The following is a 27223-nucleotide window of genomic DNA, read 5'->3' as shown; positions in this document are numbered from 1 at the left end:
TTTACTGTTAAGTATATTTTTAATATTGAAATATCATAATGTTGCTTTATTATACGTTTTATTCGATTAAAACGTACAAACATAAATATAGAGATATCTTCCCTTATATGAGGCATTCATAAGAAAAGTAGATATATTGCGTTGATAATGTCTGTAAAATAGTTTTGTTTTTGATCTATAATGTAATATTAATTGTATAATTAATTTATTTGAAAAAAAAATATATATATATATATAATTTTGACTCTATTTGTGTTAGAATAAAATATAAATTATCAAAATAATATATGAATTATTAATGATTTTTTAATTGTCGTATATATAACTCGTAGTAATCATTGTTATCATCTTTTATTCTTTTATTTTTATATTTATTGACAACATTTGCTAACGATGAACATTTAATATCAAAAATTGATAATTTTCAAGATAATTTTAATATATATATATGGTTATTTTGAAAGTGTGCATTTACTGTTAACAGGAAAAAAAACATATTTTTTATTTAAAAAAAAAAAAAAAAGGAAAACATTGTGTCGAGTCAGATCTATTTAGTAAGAAAATGAAAATATTACATCATATTACGATGATTAACTGAAATTCATCACTTGTGATGAAACTTCGATTACCACCGTGTTTATTAGACAACTCGTAAGAGAGTGTCAATTTGTCAGAGTATATATAAGTGTCAAGTAAGCAACTGACTCTTCAGTTTTCAATCAGATTTCGTGAAGTTTTCATATTGTCATCTCATATTTCTTACTTCTCTCGTAATAATAATAAATACATAGAACAAGTGTTACAAGTAGACAATATTTGACGCAAGTATATAGGTACGAAATTTACATTTTATATAAAAAAGAAATTATATACATATATATTTAATGAGATCAAGTAACGAATTGTTTTAGATAATATAATACGATAATAAAATCTTTCGTCAACACACATATGGGTAATTCCAATGTTTGACGATATCAAATCACTAATTGTATTTAAAAATATTATTATTGAATACACTTGATTCAAATTATTTCTATAGAGAATGAAACATTAATTAATAGAAACATGAATTTTTTTAATCAGTTAACATGTTTTCTCAATTTTAATGTAAAATTTTTAAATTAATGATCGATAGTCAAAAGGCGGGATATTTAAATTAATGATCGATAGTCAAAGGGCGGGATATTTAAATTTAAAAATGAACACATTGCGCTAAACAGTAATATAAATATAAAAGTAAATACATTTCGTTTCTTTTTTTATGTACATTTAAAATACGAGTGATAAATGTAAAATGATGTTTGTTGTTGTTAAAATATACGATTAAAAGAAACAAGAAATAATAATAATAATAATTTGACGAGATAAAACAATTTTTTTTGTTATTCTTCTTTAGTGATTTTCAAATAATATCAAGAAGCAAAATATCAAAATGGTCGATTCCGTATTTTTAACACGTTCGTTCGGTACACCAGCGGAAGGTGTAAAAGACCAATATGCCGATGGAAAAGCTGCCAAAGTATGGGAAATATTTATCGGCGATAAAAATCAAAGGACACAAAATTATCGAGACTTTTTGGTTGGTCTTCTGAAAGAAAAAGGATGCAAGAGAATCTTAGATGTTGCCTGTGGTACAGGCGTTGATTCCGTAATGCTCCTTGAAGAAGGTTTCGAAGTCGTTAGTGTTGATGCTTCTGATAAAATGCTCAAATATGCTCTCAAATCCAGATGGGAGAGAAGAAAGGAACCAGCTTTTGATAATTGGGGTAAGAATAATAATAATTAGTCAATTAATTTTGTACTTTTTTTTCTTCTCAATTCGTTATGAAAATTATTGTGAACCGTGTACCGTGAGATAGCATTTATCCACCATTGTATATTGATTGACAAAAATATTTATATGAATATCATATTTTCTTATCTATTAAGTGGATGATATTAAAATCGATGTGTTAGAAAAGGGTCAATATGTTATCATCCGTATACTTCTATTTCATCATTGACTTTGTGTGTGTGTGTGTGTGTGTATTTCTTTATATAATTGTTAATAAATCTTTGATAATATTAATTTTTATTTCGATGACGAATATTTATTTTCTTTCACTTCTGACTTTTTGATTAATTTATTTTTCAGTGATTGAGGAAGCAAATTGGTTGACATTATCGAAAGATATCAGTCATCTTATCGGTGACGGTTTTGATGCTGTTATTTGCCTTGGAAATAGTTTTGCACACATGCCTGATTTATATGGCGATCAGAGAGAACAAAAGTATGATTTTTTAATAAGTAAATAAATAAATAAATAAATGTTTATGTGTATTATCTTCTAATCTCTTTTATACCGTTATCTTTCTAGACAAGCCTTTGCTAATTTTGAACGTTGCGTCAAACCAGGTGGATTGTTTTTGATCGATCACAGAAATTACGATTATATTATAGAAACCGGAAACACACCATCGAAATGCATATACTACAATGTAAGTATCACGATAATACATTATTTTTACAAGATAATAAATTATTTATAATAATATAACATACATTTTTTTTCAGAGTCGACATATGACGGATATAAAAACGTCAGTACTTTATATATCAGGCAAACCAGCTATCGTTACTTTGGATTACATGATCACCATTGATGGAAAATCAAATAAAAATAATTCGGATAATGTTAACGAATTTAGATTATCATATTATCCTCACAGATTGAAAGTTTTCAGTGAAATGCTTGCAGAAGCATTTAGATTTAAAGCAAATCATACAATATATGCTGATTTTAAACCAATGGAAATGGTAGAGAATCCTGGATTTTACATTCACGTGATGGAAAAATACTAATGTAACTTACATTGAATCTCTTTACGAGTTTCACAAAAGAAATAATATAACACGTCGATGTGTGTTGTAATTATTTTACAATGTTGAACACATTTCGCAAATATACGGACATATTTTGCGAGAGATGAATTTTTTACAGTACGAGTTACACCGATCGATTATTTTCTTGTAGCGGAATCAAGAAATAATATTTGTGAGTTATTCTCTCTCTCTGTTCTTGGATAAGAGATATTAAGGAGAAAATTATAACTCCATGAATGAAGAAAAAGATTCTCTTAGAATGATTGTACATACACATATCAAATTGTTTTTATAATATTTAAGTACGATCATTCAATCATATGTGATATAATAATGTAAAGTACTTAATATATACAGAGATATATATGGGTGATTGAAGAATAAAATATTTGTTATCATAATTTTTATCTTTTTTTCAATTAAATTTGCTAATTGTTCAATTTGAAAATACATTTTTTTTTTTTTTTTTGGAGAGACAGGATCTACATTGATTGTTATATATATATATATATATAATTTTTATAGAAAATATTTTATTTTCATTTTATTTATACGTTTTAATTATTAATCTTAATAATATTGAAATATAATATTTATTTAAGCTCCAAGGCATTAAAAATTATTAAGGTTTCATTAAAATAGGTATCAGTTATGTACAATATGTATTTTTTCGTTTTAATTATTCATGCGAATAATGAATAATTCTCAAAATTTCATTTCAATTGCAAATATAAAAATAAAGATTATATATCGGACTACTAAAATATTATATTCAATTTATTATATAATATAAATTTATATATTTTGTGTGTATGTGTTGTACGGAAGTCCAATGTAATTATGCGTCAATTTCCTATTATAGTTTTTATATAACAAAATATTTTTGCAATCAATGTTTCATTAGTAACATATACAATTTTAAAAATGATTTAATTATTATTATTATTATTATTATTTTTTATTATTCAAATTTTACTTATTGTCTATTAAAAAAAAACTTGAAAATGGAATGGAACTACTTTACCGACACTTAACTACAATTTAAAACAACAGGAAACTACATTACCAACATTTGGTTGCAAATTTCAAAATGAAGTCAACAAAAGATTTGAAAATCGATTAGAACTACGTTATCAAATGATTATTAGAAGTTTTTTTTTTCTTATTGCACGTGTTAAGTAACGTGTAATTAATGAATCCTGATCTTGATTTGTATAATGTATTCGTGAATTTTCCATTTCACGGATTATCACGTGTTTCAAATACACGTTCAATATTGTTAACTTTAATATACCTATTATACGTATTTATTAAGTAATATAATATAATTTGTTATGTCAATTAAAAAACTATTCTGATAATACTTTTAATCCTTTTTCTTCTCTGGCATTGAAGTTTTCGAAGATTTAGATGGAAAAATAACAAACAATGACAATTGAATAACCGATAGAAGAAAACCGACAGAGTTCTGAAACTATTAATCATTTGATTAAATTTTGTTTACCTTTGTTCAATCTGAAATCAAAATCTATATCATATTTATAAATATTAATAAATATACTTACTATCACAAAAATATTATTTATAATAATGCCGTACAACAACCATTGGAACGATACTGCAGTACCCATAACAATAAGCGGGAATGGAAGAATCGACGTATCTTTGGTCTTTATAATATTTTTCTGTAAATATACAAACAATATTAATATATATATTTATTATTACAAATGATAATATATAATTTTGAAGTATTATACTTACAAGATGTATAAGTGGTGATGCTATTAAAAGATAAAGTAAAATAGTTACGATTATACCAAATCTGTATTCTACTTTGTCAGGATGTTCCATTTGAGCATAAGTTAAGAACACTGCTATCAAACCTACTGCTTTACTTATTAACATAAGCGTATCTCTCTGAAAAAATTAATTACAAATGATAAGAATAGTCATCATAATTATCTATTTTTAATAAATCTAATCCTACATTTATAGATAAGAGAAAATAGCAAATGTCGGATTTGCTATTATAGGATATAATGAAACATATCCGGACAAGGTATTCCATTGATTGAAAAATGGTCGCATGATTACATAATTGCTTTAATATGTCAGTACAATTGTAATCAATCTTTTATTATGAACCACAAGTGAAAAGGGGGCCTGTGCACTAATTTTTTAATTACTTCAATATTTATATTGAAATTTATCATGGTTAAATATATTAATTTGTCATAGGATTATAGGGTGTATCATTTTAAGAACACTTGACAAATAGTAATGGCACCCTTACTGTTAGTCAAATGCAGCTTGGCAGAGATTATGTTAATCTTATCTTAATATATATAAATTACGTGTCCGTAATCGTGTCCGTTGTTTGTCCGCAATGGACTCCTAAACTACTGAACCAATTTTAATCAAATTTTACACACTGTGTGCAATTTTATTCAACTTGAAAGATAGGATAGTTTATATCTCAATTTATAATCACAATTGACTTAAAGACGTGTGTATCGGACTGATTGTGAGCTACAGCAACGCATGAAGAAGCACTCCTAATAAAATGTAAAATCTTACCGTATGTGGAGAATAATAGTAATACACAGCCATATATATTACATTTGTTACAAATCCGAAAACATTAACTTTAACCATGACAGGATCACCAAGCATCAAAGCATAACGCAGCATTAATATTGTCCTGCACAAAGTTGTCATCGTTAATATATTACTCTCACTTATTGTTATTTTAATATTGCAAACATGAATTAATAATTTAAGTACAATGTTAGATAAAAGTCACTTAACCGAGAAAAAATGTTGTTTTAAGGAATGTGACTTTTATCTCACCCGGTACATAATTTCATTATACAAGCATACAATTAATTAATTAATTTATTGAATTGTTAACATATTGAACAAATACACATAAAACTTGATACTTACATTCCTATACCACCCAAAAAGGGCATAGGATCAAAACCCTTTGAGGTTCCCTTTTTGTAAATGTCTTTGCATACAAATCTAAAAGAAAAAAATAATTATTTATTTATTTATTTAATTAATTAATGAATTATTTCATTTCTTTTTAGATTCAATATATAATAATTATCATCATTTGATGTGTAATCGTCACGTGTTTATTTCTCAAGTGTCGTTTCATTCTATTCTTTTCAATCAATATATATTACGTTTAAGTTTCTATTTTTTTTTTTTGATATAGGTATTACATTAAATACTCACGTTCCTGACAACATGTGTCCTATCGTTGTAATTGCAGCACATGTTCCAACAATATCTTTATATTCTTCTAAAACCATTTTTAGTTATAATTTCGTCTAAATTTTTCTCAAGGTTATCTTATGCTTTTCAATCTTTTCAAACTATGTGACCACGTTAATAAGCTCAATCATCAAATGGATCTCTATAACATGAACTTTGGTAGAACCTCTTAATAATACTGATTGATATTCCACAAATGCTGCTATGATTACTTGCGTACCAGTCGGTGCTGTCAAAGAGTCATCTTCTGTCAAGTCAAAGAATACAGAAGTAAATAGAAGTTACAAATACACTTTTATCTAACCAGATTTCATCTTAGTTACTACCGGGACCACCAGTAGGCGGTAGTAGATACTGAACACGATAACGGTACAATATCATCAAAGAATGGTATACGAATACAGTATTCTTTGATAGTATTGTACTGTCATCGTGTTAGATGCTTACTATCGCCAACTGGTGGTCCTTTGTGCATTCATATTGCATACATACTAACCGACTGTAAATATATAAGTTCTTTTGTAATATTTTATTATAAAATTGATAATAAATAATACTTTATACATATTAGTCATTTAAAATATATTAGAAAAATAAATTCACTAATATTAGTTGTATTTACAAATCCAGCTTTCTTTTTTTGATTCGGTACTATTATCTTCTTTTAACTCTTCTTCTACTTTTATTGCAAAAACTTTACCGAAACGTCGTCTTTCTGAAAAGTTTTTATTCATAAAATCATTAAAATATAATTGTATATGTTAAAAATCAATTTTTTTGGAATATATTATATCATATATAAAAATTTACTTGCCTGCTCTTAAAAGTAGATTGTTATTTTGGTAGAGAATAGCTGCTTTAGATTTATTTTCATTTAATCCCAATAAAATTCCTCTGTTTTGTTCGTAGAATAATTTTGTAAAGATAAGGAATAATATTGAATATAAAAAATATTAATTCAAATGTTTGATTTGTGTGTTAATGAAATTATTTCAAAGGATACAAGTTGATAACGTCGTAAGGATTTCTAATGTCCGTAACTTTATTAGCCCCACTCGATATTATCACATTCTAAAAAACAATAAAAAATTCATTGATTTGAAAACACAAAAAGAAAAAATGATAAATACATTAATATACAACTTACTTTGCTTTTTCCATAAATATAAAATAAATGTGCCTGATGTATTGCAAGTTGTCGTGTTTCTGGATTAATCACATCTGTATACTGTATTTCAAAATGTACATCTCTGTCTAAAGCTTGCATGTAAAGTTTTTTAGTCATTTTGAATTGAGTACAGGATGCATTTAAAGTAATGATATCTGTGTTTAATTGAGTACAAGCTAGCTACAAATTTTATAAATGAATTATTAAAATATAAAAAACAATACACACAATTGATATAATGAAAATAATAATTACCTGAAGTGCTTCACTTGTTTTTGGTATGACAGAATATACATGAAACTTTTTCAAAATATTCGATTGATTCTAAAAATGAATTATTTGATTTCTCATGAAAAATGTCTTTTTGATTGTTTCATTAAATTTAAATATAGTATTGTACTTACCAACAGACGAGTTTTCTCTTCATCATTAAATGCAAATGTAAGTCTATTAAAAATGTTTAATTTGCCTTCAAATTCTTTGATTAAATCATCGATATCAATTGGATTAAGAAACGTTCGTGACTCGTCGTCACATTTTTTCCTTTTTTTCTTAGTTTCAAAAGTACTTTCATCTATGATTTGATTAATTGCCACTGATCTATATCCAACTGATAAATATTTTCATTAATTATCTTATTGTAATACATATTTTAATTCAATAAAAGATATAAACACTTTGACATGTGAATTATGACTAGGTTAACTTTTCATCAAATAAATTTCAAAACTTACGCATATATGATTTTTGTAACATTTTACGTAAATCGGAGGTATTACCATCATTCGATGCATTTATACACAAATCAAAATATCCTGCATTGTAATTCATAGACATATTTGCAATATCTAATAAACATTCACGAGATAACCTCAATAGTATGTGTATAACTTCAACAAATGTTCAAAATGCAGATCCAATGTTTCTTCTGATTGGTACAGGAATGCAAATGCACAATTTTATTTATAAAAATGATATATTACACATTAAACATATAAATTAAATTTTATGTTTGTTGTAGATGTTTTATAAAAATATATATATCAAATCTTGGTTAGTATCGGTCTAGAGAAATAAAAATAACTAGAAGTGAACTATACTAGTTATTATTAAAAGTGAACTAGACTTTTAGTTATTTACTAAATCGATGTACTTTCGATATTATTTCGATAATCGAAATAATCGAAATAATCGTACTACATGTTGAATACTACAGAGGACAAAAAGATTTTTCACCTTATAATTTCTATTTTTTAATTAGTTCGTATAAAACAATGTATATGTGCCGTGTATTAGAGAATTAAGAAAAATTCTTTTTTAATTTGACCAGTGAACACAACGATCCTATGCAATTGAATCTTTTTTTTTTAGTAAATTTGGAAAAATATGAAAAATCGATAATTGTATCATTTTACACGTCAAGAATTGTTTGTTTTATCAGTGATAGAAATCATTCGTCGTTAATTCTAGGTTATAATAATATTGTCTGATTATCAGTTATTAATAAGGTATAATTCATTTTTCATTTGTTTATATACTAATATTTATAATATTTTTTATTTCAGTTGCATATTTTAGATTAATAAATTATTTGCAAGATGTCACATAGCGCAGTGTGTATTTGAAACATTTTCTTCTTCTTCTACAAAAATTTATATATATAATCATATCAAATATGACAGAAAGGAATATTTTATTCATTCGAGGTAATTTATTACATAAAACATTATGAACATTTCTAATATATATATACTTGCAATAAAGTTAATCTCACTTATGCATAAATTAATAAGAATGAAATACATTGTGGTAAGTTTCTACGAAAGAATCGAAGAGAATTTTCTTGTTTTTTTTTTTTTTTCGAACATAAGCAATTATTATATATATACAGGGTGGTTCAAGTAATATGATATCCTTTAACTATATGAAATGAAAATTTATTGTATGTAATATGGACTTATATATAAAAAAGTAAGGATAATCTTGAGAACCTTAAGGGGGGGCTTAGGATTGAGACCAAATTTGATACAGTCATCATAAAGTTGTTCTTGAATCATGTTAAATTAGTACAAAATAAAATATTCCTTCGAAATGATTTAAAATGATTACATGTTTCCCCCGTGTACCTACCACCCTATATAAATATAATACACATCGGTAAATATAGATGATGTTATCTCATAGGAAAAAGTTTCTCGATTCAATCACTGTATTTCGTCGCACTTGTATACTTTTTCAAGTATAATTGCATTTTCTCGCATAAGTTTCTATCATAAGTAATTTAAACTGATAAAGGTGTATAGATAAGAGAAGGGGGGAGGGGTTTGGCAGAGGGTGAGTGAGTCAGATTTCCAGGAGCACCTTTCTTTTTCTCTTTTTCTAATTTTCATTCTCGATGGTTACTATCTTTCTTTTCGTCTATATTTGCACGAGCAGGCCTCGTATTTGTCGCATAGAAGGAAGGAAGGAAGGAGGGCTTGGTATTGGCTCTGTGTGCGCATTGCCAGTCCTCAAACGTGTCATTTGTGCGCACCGCAAAGTGTGTAGCTTGGCACTTGCAGTTACAGGCTTTAGGTTTGAATAAGGGGAGGAGCTTCGTGCATTGCTCCAACGTAATTATCCCCGTCCTCCTACGGCTTCCATGCCTGTTTCCTGTGGTCGTCCCCGTAACCGGTATATCTTATATACACAGCTGGCCGCCATCTTGGTCGCGTGCACTCTTTACTTTCTCGCCAATTCTTTTTAAAAACCTTTCCTACCGAATCCGCATACTCTCATGGATATCGTCCATGATACTCAATCGACTTACATACTTTACATTTCATCATCTTTATTTACAGTTATTCCATTATTTAACCCTTTTTCTTTCTTTCTTTCTTTCTTTCTTTCTTTCTATTCCTCTTCTTATTATTATTGCAGTTTTCATCGATCATCCTTCCATTCGCGATTTGGGTTTCCATTTCAAAGAAGAATGCTCAAACTTGGCTTATTGTTCTTCATTCTTTTACTTCATTCATTTGGAATTATTAATTATTGAGGTAAGATGCATGCTCTATGTTTCTTTTACAATAAACCATATGAATTAATTATTAAAAACGAGTCTATTTAATGAGACGGTACTTGTGAATTCTCAAATTGAGAATATTCGAATTATCAAAATGATAGGAGGAATGTTGTAAGAGTCGTTTAAGTGGTAGCTATTTATCGTGTTTAATCGTCAGAGGAAAATAGGTATAATTCTTTAATCCTATAACACGACGGATATTATCAAAGAAATTCTCACGTTAAGTTGGACAGTTCGTGTCTAGTTTTGTAACCGCTTTAATATCGCTGTCAGCATATCGCCACTCCCACAGTTGTCACTTACTTGTCAAGTGTCCACCTTGTAACGTTACTATTGAAAGAATATCAAATAACCCTATGTAAGGCTAACGCTAAACACGTCAGTGATTTAACATTGCCTGCTATACGGCGTTCCTTTAACACTTTCTCGATAAACGCGAGTAACTGAATATTTCTTATTGATTTTTTATTTTCATATTTGATCATTTCACAAATATTATTTTATGGAATTAATTACAAACATTGTTTGGAGTAATAGATAGGAAAATATTTTATTTATTTTGTAATAATAATAATAATAGTAAAAATATATGACTTATATTGTGTTAGATCACTTTGATCATAGTCATCAAATGAAAATACTACGAATCGTAATAGTCGAATTTATTTCATCAGAGTTGTACTATTCTTAGATGAAAGATAATTTGTGTGGTCCTTACTTTATAACAAATAGGTCGATCGAATTATTTCAAATGTGGGTCTAGAGTCAGTTTACTGGTTATGTACTAGTTAAATATAAGAGACAGAAAAATGTGTGTTGAGAGAGCCTGGGGCAGTGTGACACGCATGACACCGGTCATTAAACGTTGCAACGTTTTCCAGCCTATTAAAAAGAACTCGTTAATAATTAGTGAATTAATGATAATTGTTCTATACAAAGTTCGTTGCGAGAATTGTGCAAGTTTTTAATTCCCATGCACCCGGTCCAAGGCTTCTTTGTTGTGTATGCGCATCATGCGCAAAAGTATATGTGACGAGAAATTCTTTTACTGTGACTTTTGTTACCACGTTAAAAAAAAAAAACAACAATTCTGTCAACGAAAAACGATTGTTAGACGATTGTGACATCGACTAGGAGCAATTATTTGATAGCAGTGACAACATGATCAAGTCGTTGCATTGTTTTCTCCTTTAAATCTATCTGCATATTATGCATGTGACATCAAAGTTTCAAGAAGAATATAAAATTCACATTTTGTTGCATTGAATTTTCACAAATATGCATAATTCTTTTTACACATAAAATATATATATATATATATATATATATATCTACGAAAAATGGTGTGTCATCTTTCTCGTATCACTGTGACAATGAACCGAAAAGATCAACTCCGAGGAGCATCATTCGAAAGATTTAACATCAAAGAGATTTACCGACGAAGAGCGCGAAGGGTCCAGGCGCGATACACAAACAGTCGAATTACTTTGATCAATCTGATCATATACGTAGAAATCTCAATTCTACGAAACCCCCCCCCACACACACACACACGAGCAAGCAAGCATTCACCCACACACAGATAGACACATATATATTTATATTACATAGTTCAAGATATTAATATAAAGTGTACCTACTTATTTGCTGTACGATTGAGGATATCCATCCATCCACCCGTCCATCCATCCAACTAACCAATCATCCATCCATCCATCTTTACGTCGTATCGTGGTAAACGTTGTGGCCTTGAGATTATTTTACTCGTATCATTTTGACGTTCCGGGTATACTTCGCTATACTTGGCCTCAATTCTTCCCAATTTACTGATTATCGCACTTCCACTTGACTATTTTTCTTCTACATTTTACCTCTCTTTCTTATTTTTTTTTTTTATTATTATTATTTCTCATTCATTCTTTTATACTTTTCAATTTTTTTTTTCTTGGTTTAGTAGATTATATATTATTTAGAAATTCTTAAATAATTATTAGGTTAGAACTCTCGGTAAGTACGTGTAGATTATTTTACAAATACAAATCGATGAAATAAAAGTTGTGAAAACATTTGAATGAATATTTTCTAAATCGTACACGAACTAACACATTCCTCGGAATTCAATATTTGCGTAAAAACGCAAAACCATTTACCGTAGATCCGATCTAGGGATTCTAAGAAACGGGTTAACATTTGTAGGGAAGATTAAATCATATCGTAAACGATAATACCTTTCCTTTACCGTGAGTTGACAATAGTAAGGTAATCCAAAGTAAAGAAAAGAAGAAAAAGAATTAAAAAAAAAAAAAAAAAAAACGAAGAAATGAGAGAAAAGATACTTTTGAAAATTGTACATCATATACGTGAAAGAGATCAAGGATTCAGAGTAATTCCTTAACAACCCAATTTCAGGAGATATAAAGGAGTCCGGGACATATTACAATGACCGCCTTTGCTTCCTTCCAAGGAACTTTGACGTGGCCCAAATGTTTTGTGTTTTTCGGGAGGCCTAATAAAACGCATCGCCGCCGACAATGCCGTCGTAATAGCAACTGTGTGTTGTTGTGTGCCTACGGCGCTTATTAAGGGCCTCGAATTTTCGACTGACCGTCGTCGTTTCGGTCTGACAAGGAAATAACTTTCAGCGAAGAGATAGCGAACGAAAGAACCGAACCAAAAGAACATTCTATTCGTTTATTGGATATCGATACAATGTTGCATGTATCGATGGGTGGGATGAATGCTTGGTTATTGAAATGCTGTTATTAAAATTCAAATAAGTCATAAAAAATAAATACCACGTTCGGAGTATTTTCTTGGAGAACGGACTGAATTCAGTTATATTCTTTAACGTCGGCCATTTTGCGTGGAGTTATGTACGTCGACGCCGTTGCTACAGCGCGCCTCCGATCTATGGGGATTATTTGCGAATCATTTTGTTTTTTTTTTTTTATTTATTTCATCATTTCGATAGGAAAAATTGCATTTTTCTTTGCGTTATTTCCCAAAGAATGATTATTTCTTTAATAATAGACAAATATCGGAAGAAATATTTCAGATAAATCATTCTCTCCGACATTTTCAACAAGCAATCGGTATTTTTTTATTCGAAGATGCAATTTGAAAATAATCAAATTTGAGATATAATACCATTCGACAAAAATTGTTAATCTTAGATCGAACGATTTTTCTTTCAAATTTCGTCTGAACAAATCAACACTGTAATAAAGATCATCACTTGTATTAAAACTTGGAGACTTTTGGAGTTCTCCAATAGAAGATACGCGCCTAAAGACCCTTTGTCTTTTTCGAAGTTTCTGCTACGATTACCGAGGAAGCTATGTTGCTATAATGTGCTTTCCAATCATGGGATTATCCCTACGTCCGTAGGGACAATCAGGAAAAGATACGCGGCCTCCTGTAATACGAAAGTTTGTAGGTAAGGGAAATGAGAGGAATGGTTGGGTTCAGACCGGCTGTCAATCATTCTTGGGGTAGACTACCAATTTCTTCGCTTATAATTTCTGATGATTTCTTCGGACCGAGCGAACTGGCGCGGTCGGTCAGCCTCGGCCCACCATCTCTCTTTCTCTTCTTTCTCTATCTTTCTTTCTTTCTTTCTTTCTTTCCTCACTACGAAAATCATCATAAGAAGGTAATTGCGCCGATCACGTACCACCGGCTTGTATTTATCCTTTTTTCATTATAATAACAATGTAACGCGCGCCATAGCTCGAGTCTGGAAGTCGGGGTAATGATTGGTTCGACACACGGCTAAGGCCGATATATTTTTGCGGTTCGATACATATTCCAAAGCCAATTAGCTGAACGTAAGAAGAAGGGGGTGAATAGGGGAAGACATCCTCCGGCTTCTTCTTCTTCTTCTTCTTCTTCTCTCTCTTCGATTCACGCATGGTTACTTAAACGCTTTTACGGTCGAAGGTCGACAAATTTACAATTCAACCATATTATTTTATCTCTTGAACAAATTTTCAAACATTATTTTCCAGTCTCCAATACGAATGACAATATTTTATCGTTCGTTCGTATCTTCGAATAATTATTAATATCTCTCTTTTTTGATCTAATAATTACAAATATTTTATTTCAAGTTGACTTACTTTTTGTTTCATTCTATTATAAGTTTATTAACAAGGAAGTAGATATTTCGTTATTTTATTTTTTTTTTTTTTTTTTTTTTTTTTTTGAAAGAAAAACTTTTGTTTCGCGTATACCGGTTCTTTCGTGGAATTATGCGCGATAAGAAATATAAACATTTATATATGTATGTGTGTGTAGCTAAATAAAAATGAGGTCAACTCCCCCCCCCCTCCTCTCTCACGGTCTTGTCTTTCGTTTCCAGTTTATGTGTTGTTTTTATTTTAGAAATATTTATATCAATTTTTCGCGATATTAAATAAACGTTTGGAACATTCGATGAGGATAGATCAGGTATTTTTGTTGACGTGTAAGATTTACGGGTATCTCGGTAAAAATAATTTATCCAAGAAAGAATTTGTATAATCATTTCGAGCATAGATATGTAAGTAAGTAAGTAAGTAAGCAAGTAAGTAAGTAAGTAAGTAAGTAAGTAAGTAAGTAAGTAAGTAAGTAAGTAAGTAAGTAAGTAAGTAAGTAAGTAAGCAAGTATTCGCGTACGCATTCGTTTCATATTCCAACGTGAACGTTCACGAATGGCAAGGTAAAAGGTATACACCTACCTGAACCAACATGTACAGTCAAGGGAGTAGTATACCTACGAGTAATTATTCATAGCACGCAATTACCAGCAATATGCGCGCTCCTATGTCGCTGGTAACGTTCAAGTTCTGGTATCGTTGCATCAATAGCGGCACTAGTTGCAGTCTTGATTGCAGCTTTACGTTTGAAAACAATCTATTTATCTAATTAAGCCTCACTTTTCTATTGTTAGCGACGCCATTTTTTTTCTTTCTCTCTCTCTCTCTCTCTCTCTCTCCATTTAGTTTAGAGTTTAGGTTTCTTTTCATCCTTTTTTATTTTTCTTATATATATATATATATACACCTTATAACCATTATAATCACCGGCTATTATTTTTACCGCACGAAATAGCGATACACCGGTACAGATACGTTGTTATTCCTTCTCCTATTCTCAAACTTTTTTTCCAACTTTGTTGCGCTGCTTTTTTTATCTTTTTTCTTTTTTTTTTTTCTTTTCAAACGAATGATTTCCTAGAAATTTTAATCAACAATTGTTGTCACCGCTAGTTCGCGAGTACGGTTGGTTATCCAATGATCTTCCTTCGAAATGAGTAGTTTTCTTTTGATTTTTTTTTTCTTTTACTTTCGAATAACGAGAATAATTTCTATTCTAAATTATCTAATCGTGAAATATAATTCTTCTTGATGACAATTGTGATTGTGTGTTCGACATGTTGAAATTACATCTCAAAATATTAATAGATAGAAAATCTTTATATATATATATATATTTCTTGTGTGCACTTTTTTGTAATTGAACTTATCCTAAATGGTTGGATCAATTTTATTGAAATTTTGTGTGTGTCCTTAAGGTGTATTCGATAATGGTTTACCGTTACAATTCGGTCCAATTTAAGTTGTTTATTTAATTAATTTTTTATTTATTAATTGTTATGCGACAAGTTTATAGGTTGAAGAAGTTAGTTGATATTCGAGTTGATAATCGAAGTTATTCGATTTAAGTTTGTAAATCGGTAGACTTGAACGTTACTTTACAATGATTTTTCTGATTGTTATAAACTTTAATGTCGAAGAGATCGAGAAACAAGGAAGAAACCGTTTTATTTGAAGATGCAATGAGCCGACAATTCTGTGACGTAATTCGTACTTTAAACATCGACGAGATAACGGAATTGGACGATTAAACGATCTGAGAAGATAAGAACGAATAAGGTTAATTAATGTCATCTACAAAATGAGACCTGAATATATCGTAGATGAAACTATTCGTTACACTTTCTTGAATTTCAAAAAGAAACATTTTCTTCTTCATCTTCGTCTTCTTCTTCTTCTTCTTCTTCTTCTACTCCATTTTCTTCTTTTTACGATTCGTCGTTAGAATTTTCTTTACAAGATGCGAGATCATACCATGTAAGTTAAATTAATTGTTGCTAAAGGGAGAGAGAGAGAGAGAGAGAGAGATCAGAAAACGTGCTGCATCCGCTTTCTTTGTCGGACATGAAAATACTTCAAAGGTCTATGTGCCGACGGTGGTACTTACTTAATGAATAGAACGTTCCTACTTTACCAAAGACTTATTTACAATAAATATTATTTTGTTGATGAAAGTTAAGTTTAAAGAATATTTTTTTTTTTTTTTTTACTAATTTTCATTAACAAAAAGATACACGAAATTTTATAAAAATTATTTAATCGTAGGTGTGTAACAGCGTGTTCTGAATTTTTCGTATTAAAAAGTTACGATTTTATACAAATATTTTTCACGGAAAATAAAAAAGATACGATATTGAAATTGGACTATCATATTTGTCAATGTTTAAAGATAATAAATATTAATATTAAAAAATAAAATATGTATAATTGTAGAAATTACATATTTTTCAAAGTATTGCAGTAAAACGTGTCTAGGGGTTTATGGTGTATTCGCAAATTTTATTTATTGTCTATAAATGTGGATGTTAACGTAGCGAAATATACAAATAAATGAATTGTTATTAACAATAAGTGTTACGAGGACCTACAGCATACATTCCATGAGAGTGTACGGCCTTCGAATGAAAAACCTATGAAGGAAACCTTTCTTTCGGTAGGATAAACCAAACACGAAGACGAATTTGAACGTGAACGACCGAACGTATGAACTTTGTAAATAAACGTTTAGTATACTCGTGAATTCCGTACGATACGTTCGCATAACTAAATTGTTGTAATATTATTCTATCTTTGTCTTATTCATTGCAACGTGTATATTATTTGTTTATAATATTATAAAAAATACAACACACACAGAGAACAACTTATTGTATTGTCAGGTATAAGGACAAATAACAAATGAAAGAAAATTGGATAATTATTTTATTATTAATTTTACGTTTATTGTTTCAACTTTGCCAAAAAAAAAAAAGAAATATATCAAATATTTGTCGATTCATCGTGAATAGGTTTAAACGACGCAATAGTTGATTAAAAAAAAAAAAACAAAATGACTCGTCGTTAAAGTTAATCGATCAATAATTTTTAAACGTTATCGCGTATATTAGCTCCCCATCCCCACTTCTCCCCCCTCCGAAAAAAAGAAACAAAAAACAAATTGAAGTGAAACGTTTACAGAAAAATTTAAGTAGAAAATAAATCGGTCGTATATATTTAACTTTAACAATATTTGAAAATATTGAAATAATAATTTTGCATTCACAAACACACACGCGACAAAGTAAGAAAAATAATAGAAAGAAAATAAAAAGAAATTATGCGTGCAACGTCAAAGAATAAATTGAAAAAAAACAAAACAAAACATTAATTATAATTAAGTAATAATTATTTATTAAATACGATTGCGTTATCTACAAATAAGTGTTAGCTAAAGCATGGGATAATTTATCTCTTTCAGTTTCTACCTAATTCGTACATTTTGAGAGTTGCATGTCAATGATACATTTCGATCGGTTTACCATGGTGGTATCTTTGTCTTTTAATTTCTTTTTTTTGTATTATCTTTTTTTTTTTTTTTTCGTATTTTTGTGTGTTCGTCGTACCTGCTGCGTTTCATCCCTTATCGGGGTGTTGTTATCTCAGTTGGCACACGATCGTTCGTCCAAGTGTACAATCGAGTCCAAAGCTCGGGGAGGATCATCGTGCTGCTTTCTCAGGGTTGTTGATTTTTTTTTAATTTTTTTTTTTTTCGTTCACGAACATTGTCGCCAGTCTTCTTTGTCGTCTTTGTCGTCGTTTCCTAACCATTGGCAATCGTGGAGTCACCGTTTCCTACTACTACTACAAAAACGACCAAGAGATATCGTTCGTGTCTCGTGATCCGATAGCACTCACGAAGCGAGGTGAGTCCTCTCTCTTTCTCTCTCTTTCTCTTTCTCCTCGCGGATAAGAATAACGCGACGGCAAAAAACGAGCATACGAGTAAGCGCATATTCTAATACTGGCAAACACTTAGAAAACACTTAAATACAGGTTGTCCCAAAAGTCTCTATTTTACAAATATTTCAAACGAAATTATTTATTATTTAACGAATAATATTTGAAACGATTTTTCTTTTACAGGTCAATAATAATTTTTTAACAACATTAACCGAGATCTCATTTCTATCTTGTAATATCGAGTTTTTGTTTGTTTCGTTACGAGAGTCAGTGGGTTCAGAAGTTTTTTCTTTTTTTTTTTTTTTTTTTTTACGTGTTTTTCAGTTTGATCGATACACATTTCTCTTTTTCTATGTTTTTGAATTGATTTGATTTATTCAAACTTTTGGGACACCCTGTAAATTTAGATGAGTATATAAATACGAATGCGTATGTGTGAACGCCGCGACATACACAGAGGAGGAGAGGAGGTCGTGTGTCAATCGTCACCGAGAATCTAGCGGATTATAACACGTAAATCGAGAATAGGCGGGGTACGTTGCGTTGAAAACGTTTGCACCTGTTTATCTTCGTCAAATCTTTATATGGTAAACGTTTCTTTTTTTTTTTAAATATATATTTTCTCTTTTTTTTTTTATGGATATGTATGCATATGTGTATAATTATGATTACGAGAGAGAGAGAGAGAGACTATTCCAATTATTATTATAAAGTTCATAGTATTCATTTTTTTTTTTTTTTTTTTTTTTTAAAGAGTTGCTTGCTCTCTTTTTTTTTTCTTTCTTTTTTTTTTTTTTTTTTTTATCTGCAAACAGATTTTATGACACAGCTAATCTATCCATAAATTATTTTCGAATAATATGTTACGTTTTATTTTAGCATTTGAATTCGGGTTTAATTTTTTATACTAAAATGTAACATTGATGATTTTCATTAAATATTGTGTCACGTTAATCGATGATGTTAATTAATATTATTAATTCTTCACAAAGAAAAAAGGAAGCAAAAAATATCGTGAATAAAAATAATGAAAAAGAAGAGTCGGGAGTCTTATCGTCAAAGAAAAATTCTTCAATCGATAGAAAGAATTCTTCGATCTTGCTCGATATATAGCGGGAGTTTTAAGAAGAAGAAGAAGAAGAAGAAGAATAAAAGGACGAAGAGGACGAATAAGAATAAGAATAAGAATAAGAATAAGAAGAAGCAAAGGATGAAAAGAGTAAAGAAACGGAGAATCTGGAAGTATGTTCTAGCGATGGTATCGTTGTTGTTCGTGGGTTCTGCGGTTAGGTCGGTAGCGCCATGCTGCCATTCGGATTGGTCGATTTTATAAGGTTTGTGGGTGTGATTAGAGTACGTAGTGGGGGTTAGTAGGAAACGATTGGTTAGGGAGTATAATGGGCGGTAACTGTAAGGACACTCTCTCTCTCTTTTTGTCTCCTTGTTCCTCTCTTTCTTTCACCGGGATTACCACTACAGAAGAAGAAGGTTGGTTGGTTGGGATGTATGGCACGTTCTCGTACGGTAAGGCCGGCAGGCCTCGGCAGTACACGAGCCGCTTCTTCGAAGCGAGCACCGCATCGTGTTTTCGCGCCTCGGCCTCCAAAGCAACCCTCCGAACACGACAACGACAACCACGACGACAACGACAACGACAACGACAACGACGACAACCACGACGACGACAACGACAACGACGATGACGACGAATTAACTCGACTTGATATCTCGAGAAAAGTCACCCCCGTTACACACGATCGCGTCAATTTGCACGCGATTATACGACTACCACCACCATCACCAATCACCATCACTACCACCACCACCACCTGCTTCTTCTCGATACATACGCATACATACATACATACATATACATTAATATCAATACATATATATACATCGACATATTATCACATACGTGCGTGCGTGCATCCGTGCGTGCGTGTCTGCCAGCCTGCCTGCCTGCTTGCTTGCCTGCGTGCGTGCGTGCGTGCGTGCGTGCAGGTTTGCTTGCATACGTACACGTGGATACTCTTGTATATATATATAAATATTTATACACGCGTTTATGCATTAATATTTCCCCTCCCCCCCATTCACCCACCCATCCACCCTTCCTTTTTTCTTATTTTTCTTTTACCCATTTTCTTTCGATATATATTTTGTTTTCATCGAACTGTTTTCGGAATAGTCGGATTAGTGTTATGCAAGCGTTGTGTATGAGCCGAGAGAGGAAAAAGGAAGAAAAGGAAGAGGAGGAGGAGGAGGAGGAGGAAGAAGAAGAAGAGGAGGAAGAGGAAGAGAAAGAGCTTGCATCGGAGAGATTGTTTGTTTCGTCGAGTCGTCACGTGATCTTTGAGAAACTTCGTGAAAAGATTGTCAAGTGTGTCACACGTTGTTACTACGAGGGTTGTGAATAACGTTTTTCTAAAGGGATGTTACGTGAATTCAACGATTTGGTGATTGTTTATTTATCTATCGTGTCGAAATAAATCCTTCGCGATGTGTGATCATCATATATTGGATTTACGGCAGGAACTACGACGAGGAAAAGTTTTTATTTGATTTGCGATATCCCTGAAAAAAGAAGGGGGAGAGAAGAAAAACAGATTAAAAAAACAAAAAAAAAACCATCATTGATTACACAGTGGATGACGAGTTATCACTCGAACGTTATATACAATGTCGAGACAAAAGTCAGGATGATTTTTGGCGGTAATCGTGGGAGGTGGTGGGAGTGCAACGCGAGTTTTTTATTAATATTGTATCATCGGAGCTCGAGTTTTGTTAGCGTAGATAGGTGGATCGTGGATAGTGAACATTTTGTCATTAATTGAATAATTAAGAAGAAGATCAGTAAAAGAGAGAGAGAGAGAGAGATAAGGTTGGTCGTAGAGAGCAAATAGCAAATAAGGTAGACAAGAGAGTGAGAGAGGGTGCATCATCAAGAACGGGTAGTAAAACGGCAGCTGCTGGGGAAGGAACGATCATGCTCGACGAGTTTCGTCGAGGATGACGTAGCGTCGAGCGGAAGCAAGGGGCGTTACGGTTTGCACGGTGTACGCGCTGGATAGAACCGCCTCGGCGGGGTTAGGGGTGGTCGGGGGTGGCGGTGGAGTCACCAGCAGCAGTAGCAGCAACAGCAACAGCAGCGGTGGAGGAGGGGGTGGAGGAGGAGGAGGAGGAGGGTGCGGGAGTGGTGTAGGTGTCGGCGTCGGTGTCGGTGTCACGGCACCGAACCTGATAAACGTTTGTGGACCACCCGGAGCATCCCTTGCACCGCCGACGGATTACACGACGGCTGCAGCTGCGGCTGCAGCAGCAGCAGCGGCGGCAGCAGCAGCGGCTGCAGCGGCGGCATGTTATCCCACGGGATCCCAACAACAACAACAACAACAACCACCACAACAACAACAACAACAACATCCTATATCCCATGTCGTTGATACCACGATGACGCCAACGTCAGCACCTGTGCCGACCCCGACTTCGGCTTCGGGTCCTAACAATCCTGTTGCCATGAGTCAACTTGGTACTGTCTATGCTACAAAAAAGAAGACGAAGAAATGGCAAAAGGTTTGTATATATTTGAAACATGTTTTATGGTTTTTTATTTTTTTTTTATTTGATGCGTTTATCGAAGAAGATGTTAGACAAGTTGAAAGAACAAATGTGATTATCTTTGTAAATCATAGTGGTGACCGGTTGCTAAACGTAAATCATCATGATTTGTATCTCGATTAGATAGCAGGTAACTTGGATAAATATAAATGTCATTCTTATCGTGATCTATTAGAATCCATACACCCAATCTTCGTCTTACTTGGAACAATTTTCAAATATGTATATGTATATTTTGTTTTTTCAATGAATTTTACAAACGGATATCTAGTTAGGTCGTATAACAAACGCAGTGTTGTCAATGAAACCAAGAACGATAACTGACGAAACGACTCACGTGCAGTTTAATCGTTCGAATGGGACGATAGCACACCGAGTATCGTGATCGTCTGCATAAATCATGCGTGACTTTGAAGGTGTTAATGGAAGAGAGGCTCGAACTGCTCGAACGCGTAGATAGGTAATTGTATCCATTTAGAGACGTTTCTAAATACATTAGACAGTGTCGGTTAATCGAGTGTTGGATATTTACGTGGATTTCCTTTTTGTTTTTCTTTTTTGTTTCTTTTTTTTTCAAGGATAATTGCCAATTATTAATTCGACGTCATTTAAAATCAATCGACGATTTAATGTTTCGTGTCTACTGTGCGCGTACGACGCAACATTTTTCTTTTCTTTTTTCTATATATATATACAAAATTTATATTTATTTATAAATAACTCTCTTATATATATATATATATATATATATATATATATATATATATATATATATATATGATTTTTCGTAAGAAGTAATAAATGAAGGAAAAACTCGTTTGAAATTGGTTGACATTTATGTTTATGAATATTTGTACAGAACCAAAAAATCTCTCTCTCTTGATATACATATTCTAAATGTAGATACTACTCTTACGTGATTATTTTTAATGTTAATTTTGAGTTTTATTTAACTGAAAATATCGTAGAAAGTTTATACAGTCGAGATATATCTAAGTCGTATGAGAAATTTCAGTTTATCTTTAATGCAATCGAGTAAAATCCTTTAATCCTTTAAAAAACGATATCTCCCAACGTCATCTTTCTCGTCAGTTTATTATTGTTCATTTTATATTTTATTTATTATTATCATCATCATCCCGTGTTAACTTCGTTCGTGCAACAAACACGTGCTTCTTCTTCTTCTTCTTCTTCTTCTTCTTCTTCTTGGTTTGGCCGTTAGGAACGAAAGCACGTGGCTTTATAAATCGAAGAAGGAATTACACGTATACACCCTCCTCGTGCGTATCGAACGAAAGAAGATACGTTCTTCGTGTACTGGGTACTAAACGTAAGCCGACGGCAACATAATGCGCGCTTGATTACGAACGAATGTGAAATTAAATGTTACAATCAATTTTCCAACTGAATTTTCTACAACTTACAACAAAATTTTGTTTTCTCAAATGATCAACATTGTGGAATCGTCGTCCTATATTATTGCAAAATATTCCTATGCAATTTTCTTGACTAACTATTTAAATATATATTTTCTTAATGAGTAAGTCAAAGTATCTAGATATTCATTCGAAATATCTAAATAAATGATAGGCGTGACATTAAAGCGTTAAAAATCATTCTAATTTAGTTATCAGATTAAAATTAACATATCCTTAGGTAAAATACACGAAGTATGTTTACTTTTTTTGTTTGGTGTCGTTGTTGAAATTTTGCTACGTCAAGGGATCGTTCACCGGAATAGTTATCTCCTTGAAGAAGGGGGGTAGGGGGAGGTTATCTTGTCGAGGATACATTCGTAAGGAGAGACCTAGCTCGTGATCTCTCAAGGATCACGAAAGAACGTAATGGAGTTTTAAACGGTGTTTGAAGGTGTAGGTGCATAGGCAACAGGCAACAGGAACGTCGATTCGCTTTCTCTCTCTCTCTCTCTCTCTCTCTCTCTCTTTCGTCTCTTTTACTCTTCGGCTTTCGTTTGATACGCTAAAGAAGAAAGGGAAAGAGAGTCAGACGTATTCCCTCGAATGGGGGAATGCCTGGAGGCTTTCTACATGCCTGATTCATCTTTTGCTACCTTGGCTCCTTCGGTTTCCATCGAGGCGTCGATCTACGAACAGAGAGAGTTCTTCTTCCCATATCCCTCGGGCCATAGGGATTTCGATCGAAACCGTTTGCCCTTTTGAAAAAAAAAAAAGGAAAAAAAAGACAAAAACAAAACTAAAAAGAAAAAGGGAGAATAGTGATTTTCCCGTCAACGCACGTACAACGCAATATTTGATTTTTAAATGAAAGAATTTGTATTCCCATGTGAAATATTTGACAAAATATTCGAAGAAAATGAAGAAGTTGAAAATAAAATAAAATAAAATAAAATACAATAAAATAATAAATCTTACGTAAATAAGAAATAGAGATTTGTTTGAAATGACACAATGTAATAGAGAAAGAGATTTATCTTTAACGAGATTGAGCTTACGCGCGTCGTATCTGTTGTATGTAACGAGGGCAGAACTTGGAGTTTCCCTCAAATTTTCGATGGTTCGAGGAAGAAGTTGGCTTGCGATGCACGCCGACTCTTCCCGTGGCCTAATGACAGCAGCTTCTATAATTTGGAGTTTTTGAACGAACGGCTAAATTACCGGCGAACCAAGGGATTACTGTTATTACACGCGGCCGCGGACTCAGTCGAAAGCTGATTATACTTTAGTCAGTCTCTCTTGATCTTGACTCGTTCGACTGTCAGCTTCGCTCTCGTTCGCCCTTCTCGATCTCGAATACAAGTAGACGACGGCTCGAGAAACGACGGGCCCTTAACTTTAATTCCTCTTACTGTGATCGTCCAAACGATTCGTTAATCTCTCTTGCAAATACTATTTGATTTTTTGTTTTTGTTTCTTAAACACACGCTTCGTTAAACGCGAGCTTTTTTTTTTTCTTTTTTTTTTTTTAAATAACGAATTAATTTGATACTTTGAATAATGCCATTTTTACATTGTATTCATTTTATTTACTTTTATGGGGGTCTCTTAAGACAATTGTCCACATTACCGGTGACCACCATCATAAACTCGTTCAACATATTAACGAGGAAAATATTATTATTGAATATTTATAAAAAAAAAAAACAATATATTCTTGTTAATTCGAAACGTTGCAACTGAAAGTTAAGTGAAATTTATCAATCGTCGAATGGAATTTCAAAACCATTAGGAGAAAAGCACTTAAAACTCCCGAAGGTGCATCGAAGTTAGACCCCCTGATCATTCTCCCATCCATAGTAGACGTGGAGCAGAGCCACCACGTTTTGGTTGATTAGTTCTTAAGTAATTGCCGTGCATCCTTATGACCTTATAACGTGGTTTTATAGCCTTGTAATGAACCTGCTTCCAAAGACGTTAGCCTCGGTTAAATCAAACTTGGCTGCTGTTATACGCTTCGAATATTTTCGTTGGTCGTGTGTTTCTAAACGATTTTTTTTTTCAAAAAAAAAAAAAAAATCATTCTATGCGTATCATTAGAGTATTTTAATTTTTACGTATACAATAAAAAAAAAAAAAAAAAGAAGAAAAAATTGTGTCGCAGGAAGAAAGGAGAAGTGAAGAATTTCATTGGGTATTAATCGAGGATATAATTTACCTACTCCTTTCCAGTCTTGGAACGTTGCACAGCCTGTAATTTAATAGACTCGCCTTACGTTAGTCAGAGGCCCAAGAGATGCGTTTCGCCCCGTGTAACGCGTATATAGCCGATTCGCGACAAGACCATTACTCGCGGAAGAGTCATAACTCCCGTAACCCGCCGTTCCAAACAGATTTAACACCTCGTATCCAATTATGATTGGTGCTCCATTATGGTTATACCAGAGAGAGAGAGAGAGAGAGTAGTAGTAGTAGTAGTAGTACCTTGCTTCCGAAATGAAGATTCCCTGGTATGCATGCCAACAAACATAAAATGTAATATGTTTCTGCTTGTAATACTTGGAATTCGTGTAAAAATAACTCGAAATTATTTCGATTCCCTTTCGATTATGCGAATCTTATTTTTTGTTCATCTTTATCTTTCAAAATAATAAGAATAAATTCACTCGTGTAATTGATTGAAAAAGAAAAAGAAAAAAATGTTTGATCGTAGTTAAGATAGGAACGCGTCTATTAAAGGGACAATCAATCGGTAGTACACGTTGGTGTAGGAAAAGTGCAAAAACGATTCGAACCGAACGGTGAGGTGTGTTCAATCTTTCGGCGTTCCAGGAGTGCTGAATGGGCCGCACAGCAAGAAATATCCGTCCTCGTGGTTACGGCACCGTGAATAGAGCCATAACGAAGTGAAATGTGCAGGTGAATTTATGCTCCAGGAACGGACGCTGTTAGGCACTCGTTTCTTCAACGTGGGACCAATAGTTACCTATCGAAGTATACCTTCAAGCGAACCAAACAACAGAAGAACACGACAAAACGTGATTTCCCTTTCTTACAATTTCTATTTATTATTTTAAACAAAATATGCATATATTTTAGAGATTAATTGATAACAAATGTCAATGTCTCATTGATTAATTGAAAATTTCAATTGTATTAGAATTTGTCTCAAACGAAATTCTGATTACAATTCGTAGGTTCAAAGTTAGGAAAAAATAAAAGAGATAAAAATTTGTTTACAACGGCTTAGAGTCACTAACGTTCAAAGTAATCTTAGAAAAGGTTTGAAATTTTATTTGGAAAGAGGCGGCCCTGTGTGTCGGTTGGCAACGATGTATCTCATCCGGATTTGGGCTCAGACTTCGAGCCAGCTTTTCGACCGGTACGGCGCTGTGTGTTTAACTATTCAATAATTCATCCCGCCATTCATCACCAACGAAGTGTAAAATTTATCTTATTTTTATGTATTGGCCCCCTCCAGTTCGCCCCCACCATGAATCAAACTCTTATTAGTCTCGATTTGTTTGCTGAGCGCGGGCGAGATCTCTCTCTCTCTCTCTCTCTCTTTCTCTCTCTCTCTTTCTTCGTATCTTCTTCCGAATAGTTTTATTTTTCTTTCTTTGAAAAAAATGCAGACCAAAATTTCTACGAAAAGTAGACTTTGAAAAAAAAGATTTAAAATCTTACGTTGTTCGATCGTTTCCTCGTACATTTTTGAAGGTCGATAAT

General features: G+C 32.1%; 4 protein-coding genes across 4 annotated transcripts in view; 2 read left to right on the top strand and 2 right to left on the bottom strand.

Annotated features, from left to right (window-relative positions):
* Positions 1 to 404: 404 nt before the first annotated feature.
* Positions 405 to 3267, top strand: Gnmt (Glycine N-methyltransferase). Its single transcript, XM_015328290.2, has 5 exons — positions 405 to 833; positions 1400 to 1769; positions 2138 to 2273; positions 2361 to 2481; positions 2558 to 3267. Exons 2-5 carry the CDS (start codon positions 1436 to 1438, stop codon positions 2843 to 2845), a joined length of 879 nt encoding a protein of 292 aa, XP_015183776.1. The 5' UTR covers positions 405 to 833; positions 1400 to 1435; the 3' UTR covers positions 2846 to 3267.
* On the bottom strand, positions 3104 to 6373 carry LOC107070267 (sugar transporter SWEET1). Its single transcript, XM_015328304.2, has 6 exons — positions 6113 to 6373; positions 5816 to 5893; positions 5447 to 5570; positions 4631 to 4786; positions 4432 to 4551; positions 3104 to 4340 (listed from the first exon to the last, which is right to left on the bottom strand). Exons 1-6 carry the CDS (start codon positions 6187 to 6189, stop codon positions 4233 to 4235), a joined length of 663 nt encoding a protein of 220 aa, XP_015183790.2. The 5' UTR covers positions 6190 to 6373; the 3' UTR covers positions 3104 to 4232.
* A 288-nt stretch (positions 6374 to 6661) lies between these two features.
* Positions 6662 to 8388, bottom strand: Rpp30 (ribonuclease P protein subunit Rpp30). Its single transcript, XM_015328306.2, has 7 exons — positions 8054 to 8388; positions 7724 to 7929; positions 7575 to 7643; positions 7299 to 7499; positions 7155 to 7222; positions 6966 to 7045; positions 6662 to 6866 (listed from the first exon to the last, which is right to left on the bottom strand). Exons 1-7 carry the CDS (start codon positions 8154 to 8156, stop codon positions 6760 to 6762), a joined length of 834 nt encoding a protein of 277 aa, XP_015183792.2. The 5' UTR covers positions 8157 to 8388; the 3' UTR covers positions 6662 to 6759.
* A 13285-nt stretch (positions 8389 to 21673) lies between these two features.
* The window catches only part of ss (aryl hydrocarbon receptor spineless), a 102106-nt gene continuing 96556 nt past the window's right edge, over positions 21674 to 27223 (top strand). The window contains 2 exon segments of the mRNA XM_089170528.1: positions 21674 to 22007; positions 22009 to 22034. Of these exon segments, the coding sequence (XP_089026654.1) occupies positions 21912 to 22007; positions 22009 to 22034 (122 nt within the window). The 5' untranslated portion in view covers positions 21674 to 21911.

Source organism: Polistes dominula, unplaced genomic scaffold, assembly GCF_049000335.1.
Source record: "Polistes dominula isolate Pdom_NZ unplaced genomic scaffold, Pdom_raw_medaka contig_15, whole genome shotgun sequence".
Lineage (NCBI taxonomy): Eukaryota > Metazoa > Arthropoda > Insecta > Hymenoptera > Vespidae > Polistes > Polistes dominula.
Note: the sequence above shows the minus strand (reverse complement) of the source record. Positions and strands in the feature narration are given on the sequence as shown.

Excerpts from the sequence above, each read along its gene's own strand:
- Gnmt (XM_015328290.2), top strand. The coding sequence starts at position 1,436 with ATGGTCGATTCCGTATTTTTAACACGTTCGTTCGGTACACCAGCGGAA. Across the intron at positions 1,770-2,137 it reads ACCAGCTTTTGATAATTGGG|TGATTGAGGAAGCAAATTGG; the intron begins GTAAGAATAATA and ends TTTATTTTTCAG. Across the intron at positions 2,274-2,360 it reads GGCGATCAGAGAGAACAAAA|ACAAGCCTTTGCTAATTTTG; the intron begins GTATGATTTTTT and ends TTATCTTTCTAG.
- LOC107070267 (XM_015328304.2), bottom strand. The coding sequence starts at position 6,189 with ATGGTTTTAGAAGAATATAAAGATATTGTTGGAACATGTGCTGCAATT. Across the intron at positions 5,894-6,112 it reads GGACACATGTTGTCAGGAAC|ATTTGTATGCAAAGACATTT; the intron begins GTGAGTATTTAA and ends TTTTTCTTTTAG. Across the intron at positions 4,552-4,630 it reads CATCACCACTTATACATCTT|AAAAATATTATAAAGACCAA; the intron begins GTAAGTATAATA and ends GTATATTTACAG.
- Rpp30 (XM_015328306.2), bottom strand. The coding sequence starts at position 8,156 with ATGTCTATGAATTACAATGCAGGATATTTTGATTTGTGTATAAATGCA. Across the intron at positions 7,046-7,154 it reads CCTTACGACGTTATCAACTT|AGGAATTTTATTGGGATTAA; the intron begins GTATCCTTTGAA and ends CGAACAAAACAG. Across the intron at positions 6,867-6,965 it reads CAATCTACTTTTAAGAGCAG|AAAGACGACGTTTCGGTAAA; the intron begins GCAAGTAAATTT and ends AAAACTTTTCAG.